Source organism: Tamandua tetradactyla, chromosome 19 (assembly GCF_023851605.1).
Source record: "Tamandua tetradactyla isolate mTamTet1 chromosome 19, mTamTet1.pri, whole genome shotgun sequence".
Taxonomy (NCBI): domain Eukaryota; kingdom Metazoa; phylum Chordata; class Mammalia; order Pilosa; family Myrmecophagidae; genus Tamandua; species Tamandua tetradactyla.
In genome coordinates this window covers 14,866,232-14,880,769 of record NC_135345.1, presented here as the reverse complement: position 1 = coordinate 14,880,769, position 14,538 = coordinate 14,866,232, and the positions used below count along the sequence as shown (strand labels likewise).

The window sequence follows — 14,538 nt, the reverse complement described above, 5'->3', positions numbered from 1 at the left end:
GGTGGTGGAGGGGCTTAAGGCTTAACTCACCTAGGGCCTTGCAAGGGTCCCTGGAGGGGCCTGGGGAGAAGATGAGCACATATGGTCCTGGGCTTTTACCTTTATTGTGACCCTGAGGCTAGGGGTAGGACTTTCCATGGATACTGGGGATTGGACATTTCTAACCATCAACCATAAAAACTTGGAGTGGTCAGGGCCTTTCAGAGAAGCTGAGGGCAGCTTCTTATCATCCAAGCCATACAGAGATACAGGTTGCTAACAAATTATGCAGCATGAAAGGGCAAGAGGCCTTTCAAAGAAAAAGTGGCAGGGGCCATTCAGAGAAGCTAGGGGTGGCTCTTTTCATCCCAACCACACGGAGCTACATGCTTTGCTAGTGGTGGTTCTGCCCAGCCCAGGCTAGGACTAGCTGGGTTGGTTGCTCAAAAGGGGAACCTGTGATTAGGCAAAAATGATGAAACACCAAATACAATTTCTTTTATGCCATCACAGGGCCTCGTGTTCCTCATCCATGAATTAGAAACCCACCTTACAAGACAGCTGTGGGTAGTAAAGAAGATACTGTATGTCAAATGTCTCATACAGTGCTGGGGACAGAGTATCAGCTCACTACATGGTGGAGGTGGGCAGTCACTGTAATAGGTTATATATACATAAGGGGTGTTACTGATATTCTCTTCCCAGTCCAATGAAGACAGTTTCCTTAGGACTGCACAAGTGTGTTACACTGAGAAATTATTTCCCAACTATGAAAGTTGGGAAACAGTTACTAACACATGGAAGTTCTGGAAACTCTTTTTATAGAGCTGTTTACAATTGGAGTGCATGTGCAGATATTTATTTGTTTCTGTCCGAAGTCACTGAAGTGAATTGAAGTGACCCCTAAAGTTCAACTAGCCTTACGATCCTCTGAATTGATTCATTACAATTAACACAGCCAAGGGTTTGAGGTCAGCCATGGAAATGTATCTCAGCATGCTTGCCAATAATACCATTTATATTTGTCTTGCTTTGCTTAAAAGTTTAAGTTGTTGATTGACCTAATATTGTCTCCATGGAAGTACAAACCCACACAGCTGTTCTTTCACCCAATGCTGTCCAAACTGAAAAAGTAATAAATAGACACTGGAGTAGGCAAGCATCTGCTTGTGCAGTGCAGTCAGAGTTTACCAAAGCCTGGCCAAGCAAGCATTTCTCATGTTTTATCAACATCAGTCATGTGCTTCCAAACCATACGCAGAGTTACCTTTTCTCGAATTGACTCTCCAGGAACCAGCTGAGGCTCAATGGTAATGAACAGGGTGATGTAGGAGCCTTCACTTAGGCTTCTAACAGAATCAAAACCCCGTTCAAGAATCAGGTTGCGCTCCTTGCTGTAGCCCAGGAGAACTGGGGGAATATCTATTTTAAATGTGCCATCGATCTGTGAAGAAAACAGGACTCGGTAAATATCCTGGTGATTTTCCAACTGAAGTACAAGAGCAAGTGGCAATTCCCCATTGTTGGTGAATTAAATATAATCTGCCCAGACTGGCATTCAAGGCCCACCCCATCTCTCCAGCCTGTCTCTCTAAGCTCTTGCCAGAAAGGGTTCTGTATTTCACTGCCTTCTTACTTTGTTTAGTGGATTGTGAACTGGTTAAGCAAATTGATACCAACACTAAGTTAATGGGGTTCAAATGCTGGTTTAAACTCCAAGTGCCTTAGCTTCCTCATCTTTAAGAAGGAGACAATACAGGACCTACTTTGTATGATTTTTATGAGTCCTGAATGAGTTCATGGATGTAAAACTCTTAAGAAAAATGTCTAGCTTGTAGTATGTGCTCAATAACTGTTGGCTAGCACCATTCTTCTTCCCTGGAATACCCCAGCTTCCCATCTCTACCTGTAAGAATTCCAATAAACTTTCAAGACTCATGTCAAATACTATCTCCTTCCTGAAGTATTTTATCTCCACTCACCTCAGGTATAGTTGGTTCCTTTCATTTGTCACATTAACACATTCTGCCTGATTTTATAGTTCTGTTGCATATTTCTTATATTCTTCTAGATAATTGCTGTCTGTGAACAGGATCTATATTTTACTCCCCTTTGTATCATTCTTCCCCAACATATAGCAGTGTTTTGTGTACACAGTAGGCACTCAATAAACGTAGGCTGAATGGATTACAAGCCACTATATAAAATGAGCAAACTGATGTAGAGGTTCAGAAAGGGAAAACTTTTTATTCTTGTACATCAAAGCAATAGTAAGTTTATTAAAGATGACCTAGTACTACAAAAACTATTCCAGGCCAGAATTCGAAATTCAAGGGTTTGCAGAGCATCCAATTTTGATTTCACTCTTTAGTGAAACATGTCTCAGGAGTCATAGAGGAGGAAATTCAGTTTTCCATTTTCAGTGAATATGACTTCCAGGGATGAATTAAGTAAACTGTTGTTTATTTTCCTCCTTACATTGACATAGTTCACCCAAAGCCTGTGTAGAACCACTTGAGAAGAGTACAATGACATAAAAAATACAGCTGAAGTAACTGAACATGTGTAGTCTGAAAAATAGATGACTCAGGAGGAAACATGCATGTAGTCTTTGAATATTTGAAGCATGTGGATTTAAGATAGGACTCCTTAACCTGGGTGCTATTGATATCTGAAGTCTTTGTTGTGGGAAGCTGTTCCATGCATTGTAGACTGTTTAGCAGCCTCCCTGGCCTCCGCTCACCAGGTGCCAGTACTATTCCCACTCCCACTTGTGACAACCAAAAATGTCTCCAGACCACCAAATGTTCCCCAGGGGGACATTTAAGAGCATGGGTTTTGGAGTCAGATGAAGCTTTTTAAGTGACAAATGTAATAAAATAACTCTCAAAAGCAATATTGAAATGCATCAATAAAAAGTAAATCATTCTCTCTCCTTTTATCACTCCCCAGAGATAAGCCATGTTTGTACACTGGAAGTTGGTAAAAGTTAAACTTCACCTCTATTGTAAGCTTTGGGATTAGGGTAAGTTACTTAACCTCTCTAGGTTTCTTTGTTTATAGAATGCAGTAATAGTTTCTGAGGTGAGGTTTAATGGAGGAGACAGTAATAAAGTATATAATATGTGCCCAATAGACTTATAACATTATTATTAATACTGAAAAAGGATTTCACTTGTTATGTGTAGCTCCAAAGAACTGAACCAGGACCTAAGAATGTAAATTGTACGGAAGTACATAGATTATGGAACAGTTCAAGGAAGAACTTTATGACAGAGCTATTGGAAAACGAGCAAACTGCCTTACAAGGAGGTAAGTTACCTATTTTCAGAGGCACTGAACATTCTGGAACATGGTACAGTAAAGGAGAGTCATTGACCAAGAAGGGGCTGGAGTATACCCCTGAGTTCCCTTCCAAATGTAAAATCAGCAATACCAAACACCATGGATATTTTAATTTTTTTTTCCATTTAAAACCTATTTAAAGATGGAAACGCAAATAATTTTAGCAAACACAGCTTTGTGACGTCACCTGTAGCCTATCCGTTTTGTTCAGGGAGGATTGCAATTCCAATTGACCCTTGAGAGTCCAACCAATCCAAACCTCTCAGATTTCAGTTTTAAATGGCCTTGTCCTTGCACGACACTCTGTGGCCCAGGCAGTATTTTTCTCTGTGGCCATCGAATGTGGAGTTAAATAGTTTCCTCTGGAGCTATGTGATATTAGCTACAGTCTTCTGGCTCAAAGCTTCCTGTTGCCATGGATTTAATACTGGCATGTTACAGCGGTTTCGGAGTGCTTGACTGCTCCAGATTAGAGCAGCTAGGTCATTCAAGGAGCCCCTTAAATGAAATCACTGATTCTGAAGAAAGGTGGCTTTGGTGAGCATATGTCTACCAACCCCACTTTTCATATTTTAAGTAGTGAAGACTTGTAGAAATATTAATAGAATGCACTTGATTGAACAGGTGATCAACTGTTCTGCCTGTTTTCTTAAAATTACTCTCAAGTCTCTGTCTGCTTCACTTTTGTCATTTTGACAAGTTTCCACTTTGTCCCATCTTCTTCACTTCTATTTCTATGTTAAAAAATGTTTTCAGTTTAAAAGAGACATACATTATCTGCTAACTATAAGGAAGATGGATGTTTTATGTCATATAGACATGACCGAAGATCAATGGCTTTATGTAGTGCTTTTATCTTTTCCAGGGCCTTGCACATATATTCTCTCAATGTTGAGGTTATATCCCCACAAGGAAAACTGTAACAGGAGAGATGGATGGAGCACTTCCCTATGCTCATGAAATTCTGACTTTATACTTACCCTTGCTTGGAAATATATTGTGCTAAATGGAATTTTCACACACCCCAACCAGTGTCTCTCAATACGGGTATGGATTCCACTTCCTCTTTCACGGTCATCCTAAGGAGAGGTGAGAAGTAGTATTTTTAAGAACTCCAGACATTCAGTTAATTATTCAGCAGCAGGGAAGCAGTAGGATTTTATGGAAATCATGTGGAGTTACACAAACCCAACTTCAAATTCTGCTTTAGTCACTTAATAGCTTTGTGACCATAGGCAAGTCATTTAACCTCTCTGAACCTCAGTTTCTTCATCAATCAATTGGAGATTTAGTGATCTATCATAAAACAGTTTAGAATTAAATAAGACAATGTGTGTAAGGCACTTAGTACAATGCCTGGCACAAAGCAGAGAGATACATAAAAAAGCTAGTTCTCTCTACCCACCACCACCACAACCTTTCTCTGACTAATTTCAAACACTTTAAACACGAGAAGAATGGAAAATGTTTGGGATTTATATAGTGGACAAAGGATATAAAAATGACCCCAGATGTTTTTCTCAAAACTGAACTCACCTCTAAGACATCATATAGCACTTCATCAAAAATGTTAATGAACACGTCATCTTTCACTGACTGCAAACTGGCAGTGCTATAATCTCCATTAGGAGCTCTGTAAAATAACACATCACTGGTTACCATGAAAACAGGTAAAACAGAAATTAGGAGCACTCAAATACCAACATGAGAAAATGTCCCAAAATGAGCATAGATTTGAGGATTAAAAGCAGAGCTTTGTCTTACACAGGAATACTATAACATAATATCTAAACTCAAAAGGAAAGAACACTAGACTGGAGGCTCTGTAAAGAGAGAGGAAGCCTCTATCTGCTGGCATGTCCTGGTGGGTCTCTCATTCCCCTTTGGTAGGCTTTGCAAGGAGCCTGCTGGCCAATGCTGAGTGCCCCCATGGGTGGGCTACCATGTCTCTAGCTGACACTGATGCAGATATTCAGAGTTCTAAGCAACTGGGCTCCAGAAGGTGTTTCTCCAGCAAGAACTGCCAGTCAGAAACCTCCTATTGTTATATGGCAGGCCAAGTGATTCTTGTCTCCCATTCACTTTCCCCACATATATAAAGTAATCCAGGGTTGAGGTTCCCACCCTAGCCCAGAGAAGCTGACCCAGGACACCTCTCCATGGTACAGCTAGAGTTTCAGATCTACTTAAAGCTTCCAGAGGAGGAGAGATGAGGGATGAAGGAAAGGCTGTGTAGGGACAGTAGGGTTGAGGGGGTGAGAAACTTTGGGTTGTAAGAAACTCAGAGTCTAGAGAGGAGTAGTGGTGATGGTGGTGGGGGTTCATCAATGAACTCAGTTTCCAAAATTTGAACATTTTCCTACTTTTTATCTTGAATGGGGTCAGCTGTGGTAGAAGAGGAAAAATAAGGGGCTTGGGTGTCAGGTTATCTCATCAGGATACCTATCTGCTTGCCATTCCAGATGACCAGCTATGGAAGCTTTCACTTTAACTGCTTCTCGCTGAGCCTTCATTTCCTTCACATTTCTTTAAAATTTCCTGTCATTCTTCAAAGAGGAAAATATGCTTACCTAAATGGAAGTTCAAGTTCTTCATTCCAGCTCGGGTTTGGTCCTTCAGCTGTAGTGGTGTGGCAAATAGTTCGTTGAAAAGAAACTTCTACAAAAGGACGTACTAAAACCTTAAAATCAAGAGCAAACCATAGGAGTCCATAATGGCTGGGTTATTTTGCTCTTTAGCAGAGGTAGAATATGTTTACTAAATAGTATTTTTCTAAAGAAAATGAAGCACAAAATGACTGTCTGTGAAATTTATAGGCAAATCTTAAAAAACATAAGGGACAAAATTTGAAATTGCAATTCTGCATTTGGGTCTCACCTGCCTGAAGGGCTCTGCACTGTGGGTTGGGCTATGAGTAGCTGTAGAAGCAGCATGCTTTTCACTAAATGTCCTTGATGACCTCGACGGCTGCTGGGATTTGCTAGAAGGGAAAACGTATGAAAGAAACAAATGACAGTGCAAATCTAATTATTTCCTGAGAAGATGATTTCTCCAAAGTAGTATGGCCCCTGATGTCTGAGGTGACCGATACTCACTATACTTGCTGACATATGAGAAGTCCTTTAGTGTGGTCTGGTCATTTCCAGCCATGCAGCAATTGTACCTTAGCTACTATCACCAGGCCTTCTTGTGTGGCTGAAAATGGAAGAAAAGGTCCCTCCTCCCTTCTCCCCTCCTGGTGGAGTCCCTCACTCCCATGCAAGTATTATAATCCTTAGTTTCCTGACCAAGCCACCCTGTTTCCATCAGTCACAGTCTTTTCCCACCATATTTTCTCTGAACCTCCACTCTCTGTTGTCCTAAGTTCCACAACCCAGGCAAGATATCTGTTTGGGGCCTGCCATGCCTTGCTGGGAAAGGGAGGCTCAGGAATTCCTAGTGTGGCTTAGATCAGTGGCTCTTATCACTTTTCCCTTCTGAGCTGCTCTTATTAAAGACACTAATGAAGGTCATCTCCAGAGAGTCTCTCCAAAACAACCCTCTTTTCTCATCCTAGCAACCCACTTACAAATTTGTGGTTCATAAAGTATTTTACATTCATTATTGGGCAAAGTCCAAAATATCTTTTTCTACCAGATTATCTTACCTCTTCACATTCAGACAAAATATGACAATATAATTGGAACATTTAACATTTAACAGTTGCCAGAGGAAACCCTTTGTTCTTTGGAAAATCATTAATTTTATTATTAAACATTTGTTTAGTACCTACCATATTTTTCACCCTGTGTTAGACCCTGAGGCTGCAAAGATGAATAAGCAATGTTTCAGCTTAAGCTAGACTAGAAGGGAGATGTGTACACAATCCCAGTACAGTGGGATATGTGTTAGAATAGATGGGCAGGCACGGCTGTAAGAGGTGGAGGGGGAAAGGTGGCAAATCCTATTTGGTTGGATGCAGGAGTAGAAAGTGAGGATTTGGGCAGACTTAGTAGAAGGGATGATATCTGAGCTTTCTTGATGAGTCTACCCTGAAATGTGTTACACAAAGGATCAACTATGCATCCTTACCATTTATTTCGATGAAATGGTCTAACATTTGAAAATATTCTGTGGAGCCAAGGATAAATGAAACACCAATACATTATTATTATTTAAAAAAAACAACAACAGCTTTTCACCCTACAGTTGAGCTTTGATGTACTCAGGGTGAAAGGGTTGTGCTATAGACTCAAGTAAATGATGCCATGGCACAGATTCCATGGCTTAAATGGACAAGTAGCAAAGCATTGGGAATAGTTGATGATGATCAGGCTTTAGGTAATAGAGGGAAGAATTAGAAAAGAAATAATGGGGTAAGGGGGGACCGAGAGAGGAAAGAAGATGTCAAATCCTGGAATGACATTCTTCTGTAGAATCAGACAGCTATTTTCTCTCTTTACTTGTGTTTCCCATTTGTAAAATGGGGATAGTAATAGCAGTGAGAGTTAAATGAAATAATACATATAAAAGTGCTTAAGGTCTGGCCTGGAACATGGTAGCTATACAATAAATGGTAGTTTCCTTCCTTACACTGGCAAGGACAACAGCAAAAAGAAGTTTCAATTTCTGGCCCTTCCATCTCTGTTTTCTAAGAGAATAAGAAACTCAGACTCTCCTGGGTGAAGGGCTTCCCAGTGCCCCAGTGTAGTGAACTGTAGTAGTCAGAGCTCATTTCTCTGAGCGGATGAAAGAGAAGTCGTATATCTATGCTTATAGTACATCTGTTGCAGAACCTAGGACAGACACCTGTAGGGTGTCTGCCCAACTCACACCATCTTCTCCAAGAACTGTTTCTTACCTTCAGCTGGTCCTGTGACCCTGCACCTCCAGCCACAGGTGATTCTACCAGGGATCAATACCTGACCCAAGTTAAGACAGTCAGAGTCCCCCTGAGAAGCAGATGCTTGGTTGGTAGTAACTCTGGGTGGACTGACCACTTTCACCTCATGGGGAAGAATGAAGCCATCCCAGAGAAGGAGGCAAGTAAGAGAAACAACGTGGCTTCAGAAGAGCCAGCTCAATCCCTGCCGTCCCTCATGTAGTTCAGCTGTACCTCCCGTCCTTAAGTTTTATGAGATATTTCTAATAAATCCCCCCTTTTGTTCAACATTGCCTGAATTTGATTTTGTTATTTGGGCCTTGACTAAGACTGACCTTAGCTACAACCCCAAGTTCCCGCAGAATATTAACTGTTAAAAACAAAGCATGAGAATGCTACAAAAAAGAAATGGGCTTGGCTAGGGTCCTGCCCACTCCCTCGAGGAGGTTCAAAGGGCTCCCACCTTGCTGTTGGCTTCCTCACTGGAATGTCATAGGCCCGGATGATGTTCACCAGCAGCTTGATGTCTCCATCAGACAGGTTTTGGGCTGTCACCTTCTTCCGTCCTTTTCTCCTCGGCCTCAGTGGTCGCTTCTGTTCTGCCAGCTTGAAAAGGCTTAGGCCCAAAATGCTAATGATTACAGAACAGGATTTAGACTCAAAGGAAAAGACAGGTCTGGAAAGTTGCCAAATGGCTTTCTAAATACCGCCCCAAGGTCCTTCTCATGCCCTGGAAGAACCCTTCATCCTTTTAAGAAGGGTAAACATGGAATTAAAATTCTCCCAAGTTCTGAGAGATCCTATTACATGGATTGGTAAAATTTATGGTAGCTGCTAATCAGAGGGAGAAAAGGCATGGGCTGGCCACCGCCTGCATTTTCTGCTTTGCTCTCTACCTTACTCCTCTACTTATCCCAAAACGGACCCTGTGCTCTACCACCCTTTGCTTTTACTCATGCCATTCCCTACATACAGAATGCCTCCCTCCACCTTCCTCCTCATTTTCCCAGTCAGTGGCAGATTACCCATCCTTCAGGGCCAGTATCTCCCCCTCTTTGGAGAGACTCAGCCATATCAGCTGGAAGGGGCGATCCCTCCTGCGCTGAGCTAGCCTACTCCCTTCACATGGTAGTTGATGTACGCAGCTCTCTTGTGCACTCCCTGGAATGTCACTCTCTGCAGTTAGACAAAACTGAGTGCGAATTCTCGCTCCACTCTTCGACTTTGGGCAAATTAATTCACCTCTTTAAGTCTCTGTTTCATTGTCTATAAAATGGGGAGAAGAAAACCTACATCATGTTGAGAAGATTAAGTGAGGAAGTATGTGCAAAGAACACTGGCACTGACCTTTCACTTTGTAGATGCCCTAAAATTGGTAGCTATTAGGATAACAACAATGATTATAATGCCTGTGGTTATGCAGGAGGAAGAGGAGGAGGTTCTTTCTCTCCTTTCTTTCTGACTTTTACTGAGCTGACATGCAATTAAAGCTTCCTGTAAGATGCACGGAATGAAGCCAGTGAATCGTGGGAGAAAGGCCCATGGAGCAGATAATTAGATTCAGGCCTGGAGACTGAACAGAAATACAGATGAGACTTTGTGTCTGCAAGCTGACGTTATGACTCTGCCAAACAGCTGCAGAACAAAGCCAGCTATGCCCGCATCCCTGCTGGCGATGGGAGCTGGCTAAGCGGCCTGCTGGCAGGAGCCCCTCTTACTGGGAGCCACATACCAGCTGAGGGGACAATGCCCTGCAGCTTTTGTCTCAGGCACCTCTGATGCCCTTAAAGCATCCCAAGGGCTTCCTGGAGCTGTAGTCCCTGTTTATCCTCCAGGTCTTCTGTCCCACAGAGTACAATCATAGCTACCATTTATAGACAACATCTATGTGCTGAGCAGAGTGCTAGTTGCTTTACATATAACATTTCTAATCCTTATAGCAGTTCAGCAAGTTTAACATTTTCAATTTTCAGATGAAGAAACTGGGGGTTCTGAGAGATGATATGACTTGCTGAGTGCTCCTAAGCAGTAAGACATGAGTTGGGGTTCAAACTCAGGTCACTTGGACTTCAAAGCCCATGTTCTTAATCACTGTACCAGGGTGCCTATCAATCTCAACTTGGGGACCTGAGAGAGACGTGTATTTCAGGGTGTCTTAATGTAACAAGTTCTTCCCTTTATCCATATTTCCTCCTTTCTGCGGAGGTTTCTCCTTCCAAGACTTTACTGCCCCATAGCAACCAGCATGACTCCACCATCGTTGGTGAGAGCATAAAACACAGAAACCTTTACTTTATAGCCCAGAACAAACCAAAAACAAAAGAAAAAAGAACATACCCCGAGCCTTCAGAACTTAATGCAGAAAGTTAAGCAGAAAAAAAAAAGAAAGAAAAGGAAAGGAAAAACAACATGAAAAGTCGTCATCTATTCTAAGCATAAATTTTCACGACTGAAAAAACATTCTATGACTGAACTCTGATCTTGGAGTAAAGACAGAGGGTTTGCATGAATTTATGTACATGTAGCCTCTTTGGTACATGGATGGAGATGAAAACCAAAGAAAGAGGCTGCTATGGATATCATAACTTTTTATCTCGTTCAATTTGATGATGTTTCAAAAGGAGAGGAAATAAGTGCACGGGAATGAGCTTTTAAGGAGGCCAAGACATTTAATCACAGAAAAGGTCTTGAAGTTAATGGACAGCATAAGACCACCAATTTAGAAGATATCTTTTACCCTTTATGCATCTACCACTAGCTGAGACAATTTAAGGATTATTCTACACTTCCTTCATCAAACACATACACCAGCTGTCTGTCTCTTAGCTGTGGTGCTGAAAACAGGCTGCCCTCCCACCATGGGATTTCAGTAGGCTAGCTTCTCAGCCACCTCACTGCCAGGTGAAGAAGAGCCAGTAGAGGGAAGTCTGGCATTGGGAGATAATGAAAGCAAGAAGGAAATGCTATCAGACTTACATTACAAAGCAGTTTGACTGGAATGAGAAAATGACTAAGGCTGGTGAAGTTTATTTGGTGGTAATTGGAGGTGGGATGGCTTCTACTGGTATGTGATGAGGAGTGTATCTCCTGTAATGTACAAGCTTGGCTTGTCCTAATAGAAATCCCTCAATTAATGTATATTAATTTTAAAAGTTAATTTTAAAAGTTTCAGCACTTTTCTGAGTCCAAATGCATACCACATAGGAACAAAAAATCACATATTTATATGACTTCTTTGATATAATAAAATAATACTTTTTATAAGAAATAATAATAATGGTTTGATTGTTTTTACCTGATATTGGGAACGTCTTCTTCTACAATCACATCGGAAAGAAGAAAATGGTGTTTTGCAATCAGGAAACGATTTATCACAGACTCTCTAACCTGGGCAGAAAAATCAGTTTCATTGAAAATATTCTTATTATGTAAGTTTCATGGTCAGCTCCCTCAACTCCTTCACGTCTTTGCCATCAGACCCCTCCATGAAGGCTATTGCAGGGTTGTGCTCCCTGAGACCCCACAGCACTTACATCCCCTCTTAAAACCATCTCCGTTTCTGGACGATAAGCTTCCTAAAAGCAGAGGCTTTTTTCTGTTTTGTTCAGTGATACAGTCTCAGGACCTTGAAAAGTGCTTGACGCATAAGATACCCAAATGTGGTGAATGAGCAATTATTAAAAAATAGGAGCAGTCTCAAAGACATAAAATCCAGAGCTAATTCTCATTTCCCCCCATGCACCAATTCAGTTCTGAATTGTCCTTTAAACAGAGGACCTCTTAAATGTCATCAATTTTTGTTAATTTTTTTTTTAATACACGAACCACAGAGTAGATCCAATTGATGGGAAATAAAATGTAATCAACGTAACATTTCTAAAAAGTTAAGTTTATTTAATAAAGGAAGGGAAAAAAGAAGAAAAGAAAGATGGACAAAAAGATGTTTCAATTATAATGTTTAGTTATTCTAATGCACATGGGCATTTAGTATGTGGTTTTAAAAGCATTTTATTTTCCTGATTCCAAAGGCAATATGATGCAAGCATTTAAATATTAGAAAAACATGGCAGAAATTGAGTATCTTGAAATCATATCCCACTGGAGAGAGACACTGATAATAATCTGGAATCTATTCAAGTGATTTCATATATTCGCAAGATGAAAATAGATACTAATCATTCATGCATTTGTATAGATGAGATGGTAAGAGGGCAAGTGACTTGCATAAAATCCCATTTTAGGATGCTGGCTATTTTTCTCCTATAAGGAATGTTCTAAATTATTTTTCTTACCTGCTGGAGGTACTTGGCTACTACGGCCCTGTGAGCGCCTATGTGGTCCTTGGTTTCAATTACATTTCTATCTTGTAGCCGTTTCTCATAGTCCTAAAATTAAAAAGAAATTTCATAATTTTAAAGTTGTTTTTGGTGCCATTCTTGACACTAGAGAATTATTTATCACATATGTTTTAAGTTATAAATTATGGTTCTACATGTATCTTCCTCTTGACTTTTGGTTCAGAACTGACCTTTATGCAGTAACCAGGATTATGACTCGGTTGGTTGAATGGCCTTATTAGTGGGGAAATTCTGTGGTTCTAGGTTAAACTGTTCATGCAGAAGGAAAAAGATTCTGCAGAAGATAACAAATAGGTTATAATTCAGGATGCTAAGCACATGCAAGCAACCTAGCCAAAGTCCCTGCTTAAATTTTGCCTTTCCTATTTTAGGTAAAACAATTGCAAAAATAGTAAAAAGTTCCAGTGAAAACATTGCCCATTTCACAGAGCATTTGACTGCAGCTGATATGGGTCACCTGAGTAGAATAGGGCAGGGGAGACTTTGGGTTCTCTCTGCTCAGGTCCCTGGACTTTCCTCCATTTGTCAGTATAATTCCATGTGACCCCAGGTGACTGCCAGGTTTTCCTTTAAGCCCTCTCTTTGGTCATCACTGAATGCCCAGGGATAACATCCAACCCAGGCTCAGAGTTCTTTCAACTAGCAACTCAGAGTTCTTCCCTGAGATTTTTTTTTCTTTTTTTTATTAATTAAAAAAAATTACAATAAAGAAACACAAACATTCTTAACATATGCTTATTCCGTTCTACATATATAATCAGTAATTCACAATATCATCACATAGTTGCATATTCATCATCATGATCATTTCTTAGAACATTTGTATCAATTCAGAAAAAGAAATAAAAAAACAGAAAAATAAAATGAAAACAGAAAAAAAAAATACATACCATACCACTTACCCCTCCCTTTCATTGATCACTAGCTTTTCAAACTAAATTTATTCTAACATTTGTTCCCCCTATTATTTATTTTTATTCCATATGTTCTACTCGTCTGTTGACAAGGTAGATAAAAGGAGCATCAGACACAAGGTTTTCACAATCACACAGTCATACTGTGAAAGCTATATCATTATTCAATCATCATCAAGAAACATGGCTACTGGAACACAGCTCTACATTACATCTTGGATAACAAGGTGATATCTACTTAATGCGTAAGAATAACCTCCAGGATAACCTCTCGACTCTGTTTGGAATCTCTCAGCCACTGACACTTTGTCTCATTTCACTCTTCCCCCTTTTGGTCGAGAAGGTTTTCTCAAGCCCTTGATGCTGAGTCTCAGCTCATTCTAGGATTTCTGGCACACGTTGCCAGGAAGGTCCACACCTCTGGGAGTCATGTCCCACGTAGACAGGGGGAGGATGGTGAGTTTTCTTGTTCTGTTGGCTCTTCCCTGAGATTTTTGAATTTGGGACATGGGGAAACATGTCTCTGCTGGCTGAAGCTACTAGATGGGGACACTGGATGATGTTGGCGACCACGTGGCCAGGTGGAGAAAATCTGACTATGGTGGGAAAGAAAATGCCACACAGCAAGGGAAGTCCAGACAGGATGGAACAGGGTCCTGGCCACATCTAGGTCCTTGTTTCTGATGTACTTAAGGCACAGGTATATTCCTGCCAGTCACCCATCTTATTTAGATATTCACAATTCCATAATTCAGTCAATTCCCCTATGTGTCTGAGGGAGTTCAAATGGGGGTTTTACAACTTTAGAAATCACGAGCCCAAACTGATACAAAGAAAATTCATATCAACCAAAAATATTTTCTAAGAATAGTTTCTCCATGAAAAATCATTATAGTATTACTTATTTTTAAAAAAAAAAATTTTTTTGAGAAATCTTAAACACATACAATCCACCCATAGTATACAACCAGTGGCTCACAATATCATCACATTATTGTGTGTTCATCACCATGATCATTTTTAGAACATTTGCATCACTCCAGAAAAAGAAATAATAAGAAAAAAGAAAAAACCCTTATAT

At 40.5% G+C, this 14,538-nt stretch overlaps 1 protein-coding gene across 5 annotated transcripts in view; it reads right to left on the bottom strand.

The window, feature by feature from the left end:
- CC2D2A (coiled-coil and C2 domain containing 2A) overlaps positions 1 to 14,538 on the bottom strand; it is a 268,775-nt gene that overhangs the window by 46,866 nt on the left and 207,371 nt on the right. For all 5 annotated transcript variants that reach the window (XR_013165772.1, XM_077136434.1, XM_077136433.1 and 2 more), the window contains 8 exons: positions 12,478 to 12,570; positions 11,481 to 11,572; positions 8,649 to 8,816; positions 6,202 to 6,304; positions 5,895 to 6,004; positions 4,861 to 4,957; positions 4,305 to 4,403; positions 1,247 to 1,423 (listed from right to left, as the gene is read on the bottom strand). Coding sequence is in view for 4 of the 5 variants with exons in the window: in XM_077136434.1 (XP_076992549.1) it covers positions 1,247 to 1,423; positions 4,305 to 4,403; positions 4,861 to 4,957; positions 5,895 to 6,004; positions 6,202 to 6,304; positions 8,649 to 8,816; positions 11,481 to 11,572; positions 12,478 to 12,570 (939 nt within the window). In the remaining variant the exon portion in view is untranslated. The remainder of the gene's footprint in view (positions 1 to 1,246; positions 1,424 to 4,304; positions 4,404 to 4,860; positions 4,958 to 5,894; positions 6,005 to 6,201; positions 6,305 to 8,648; positions 8,817 to 11,480; positions 11,573 to 12,477; positions 12,571 to 14,538) is intronic.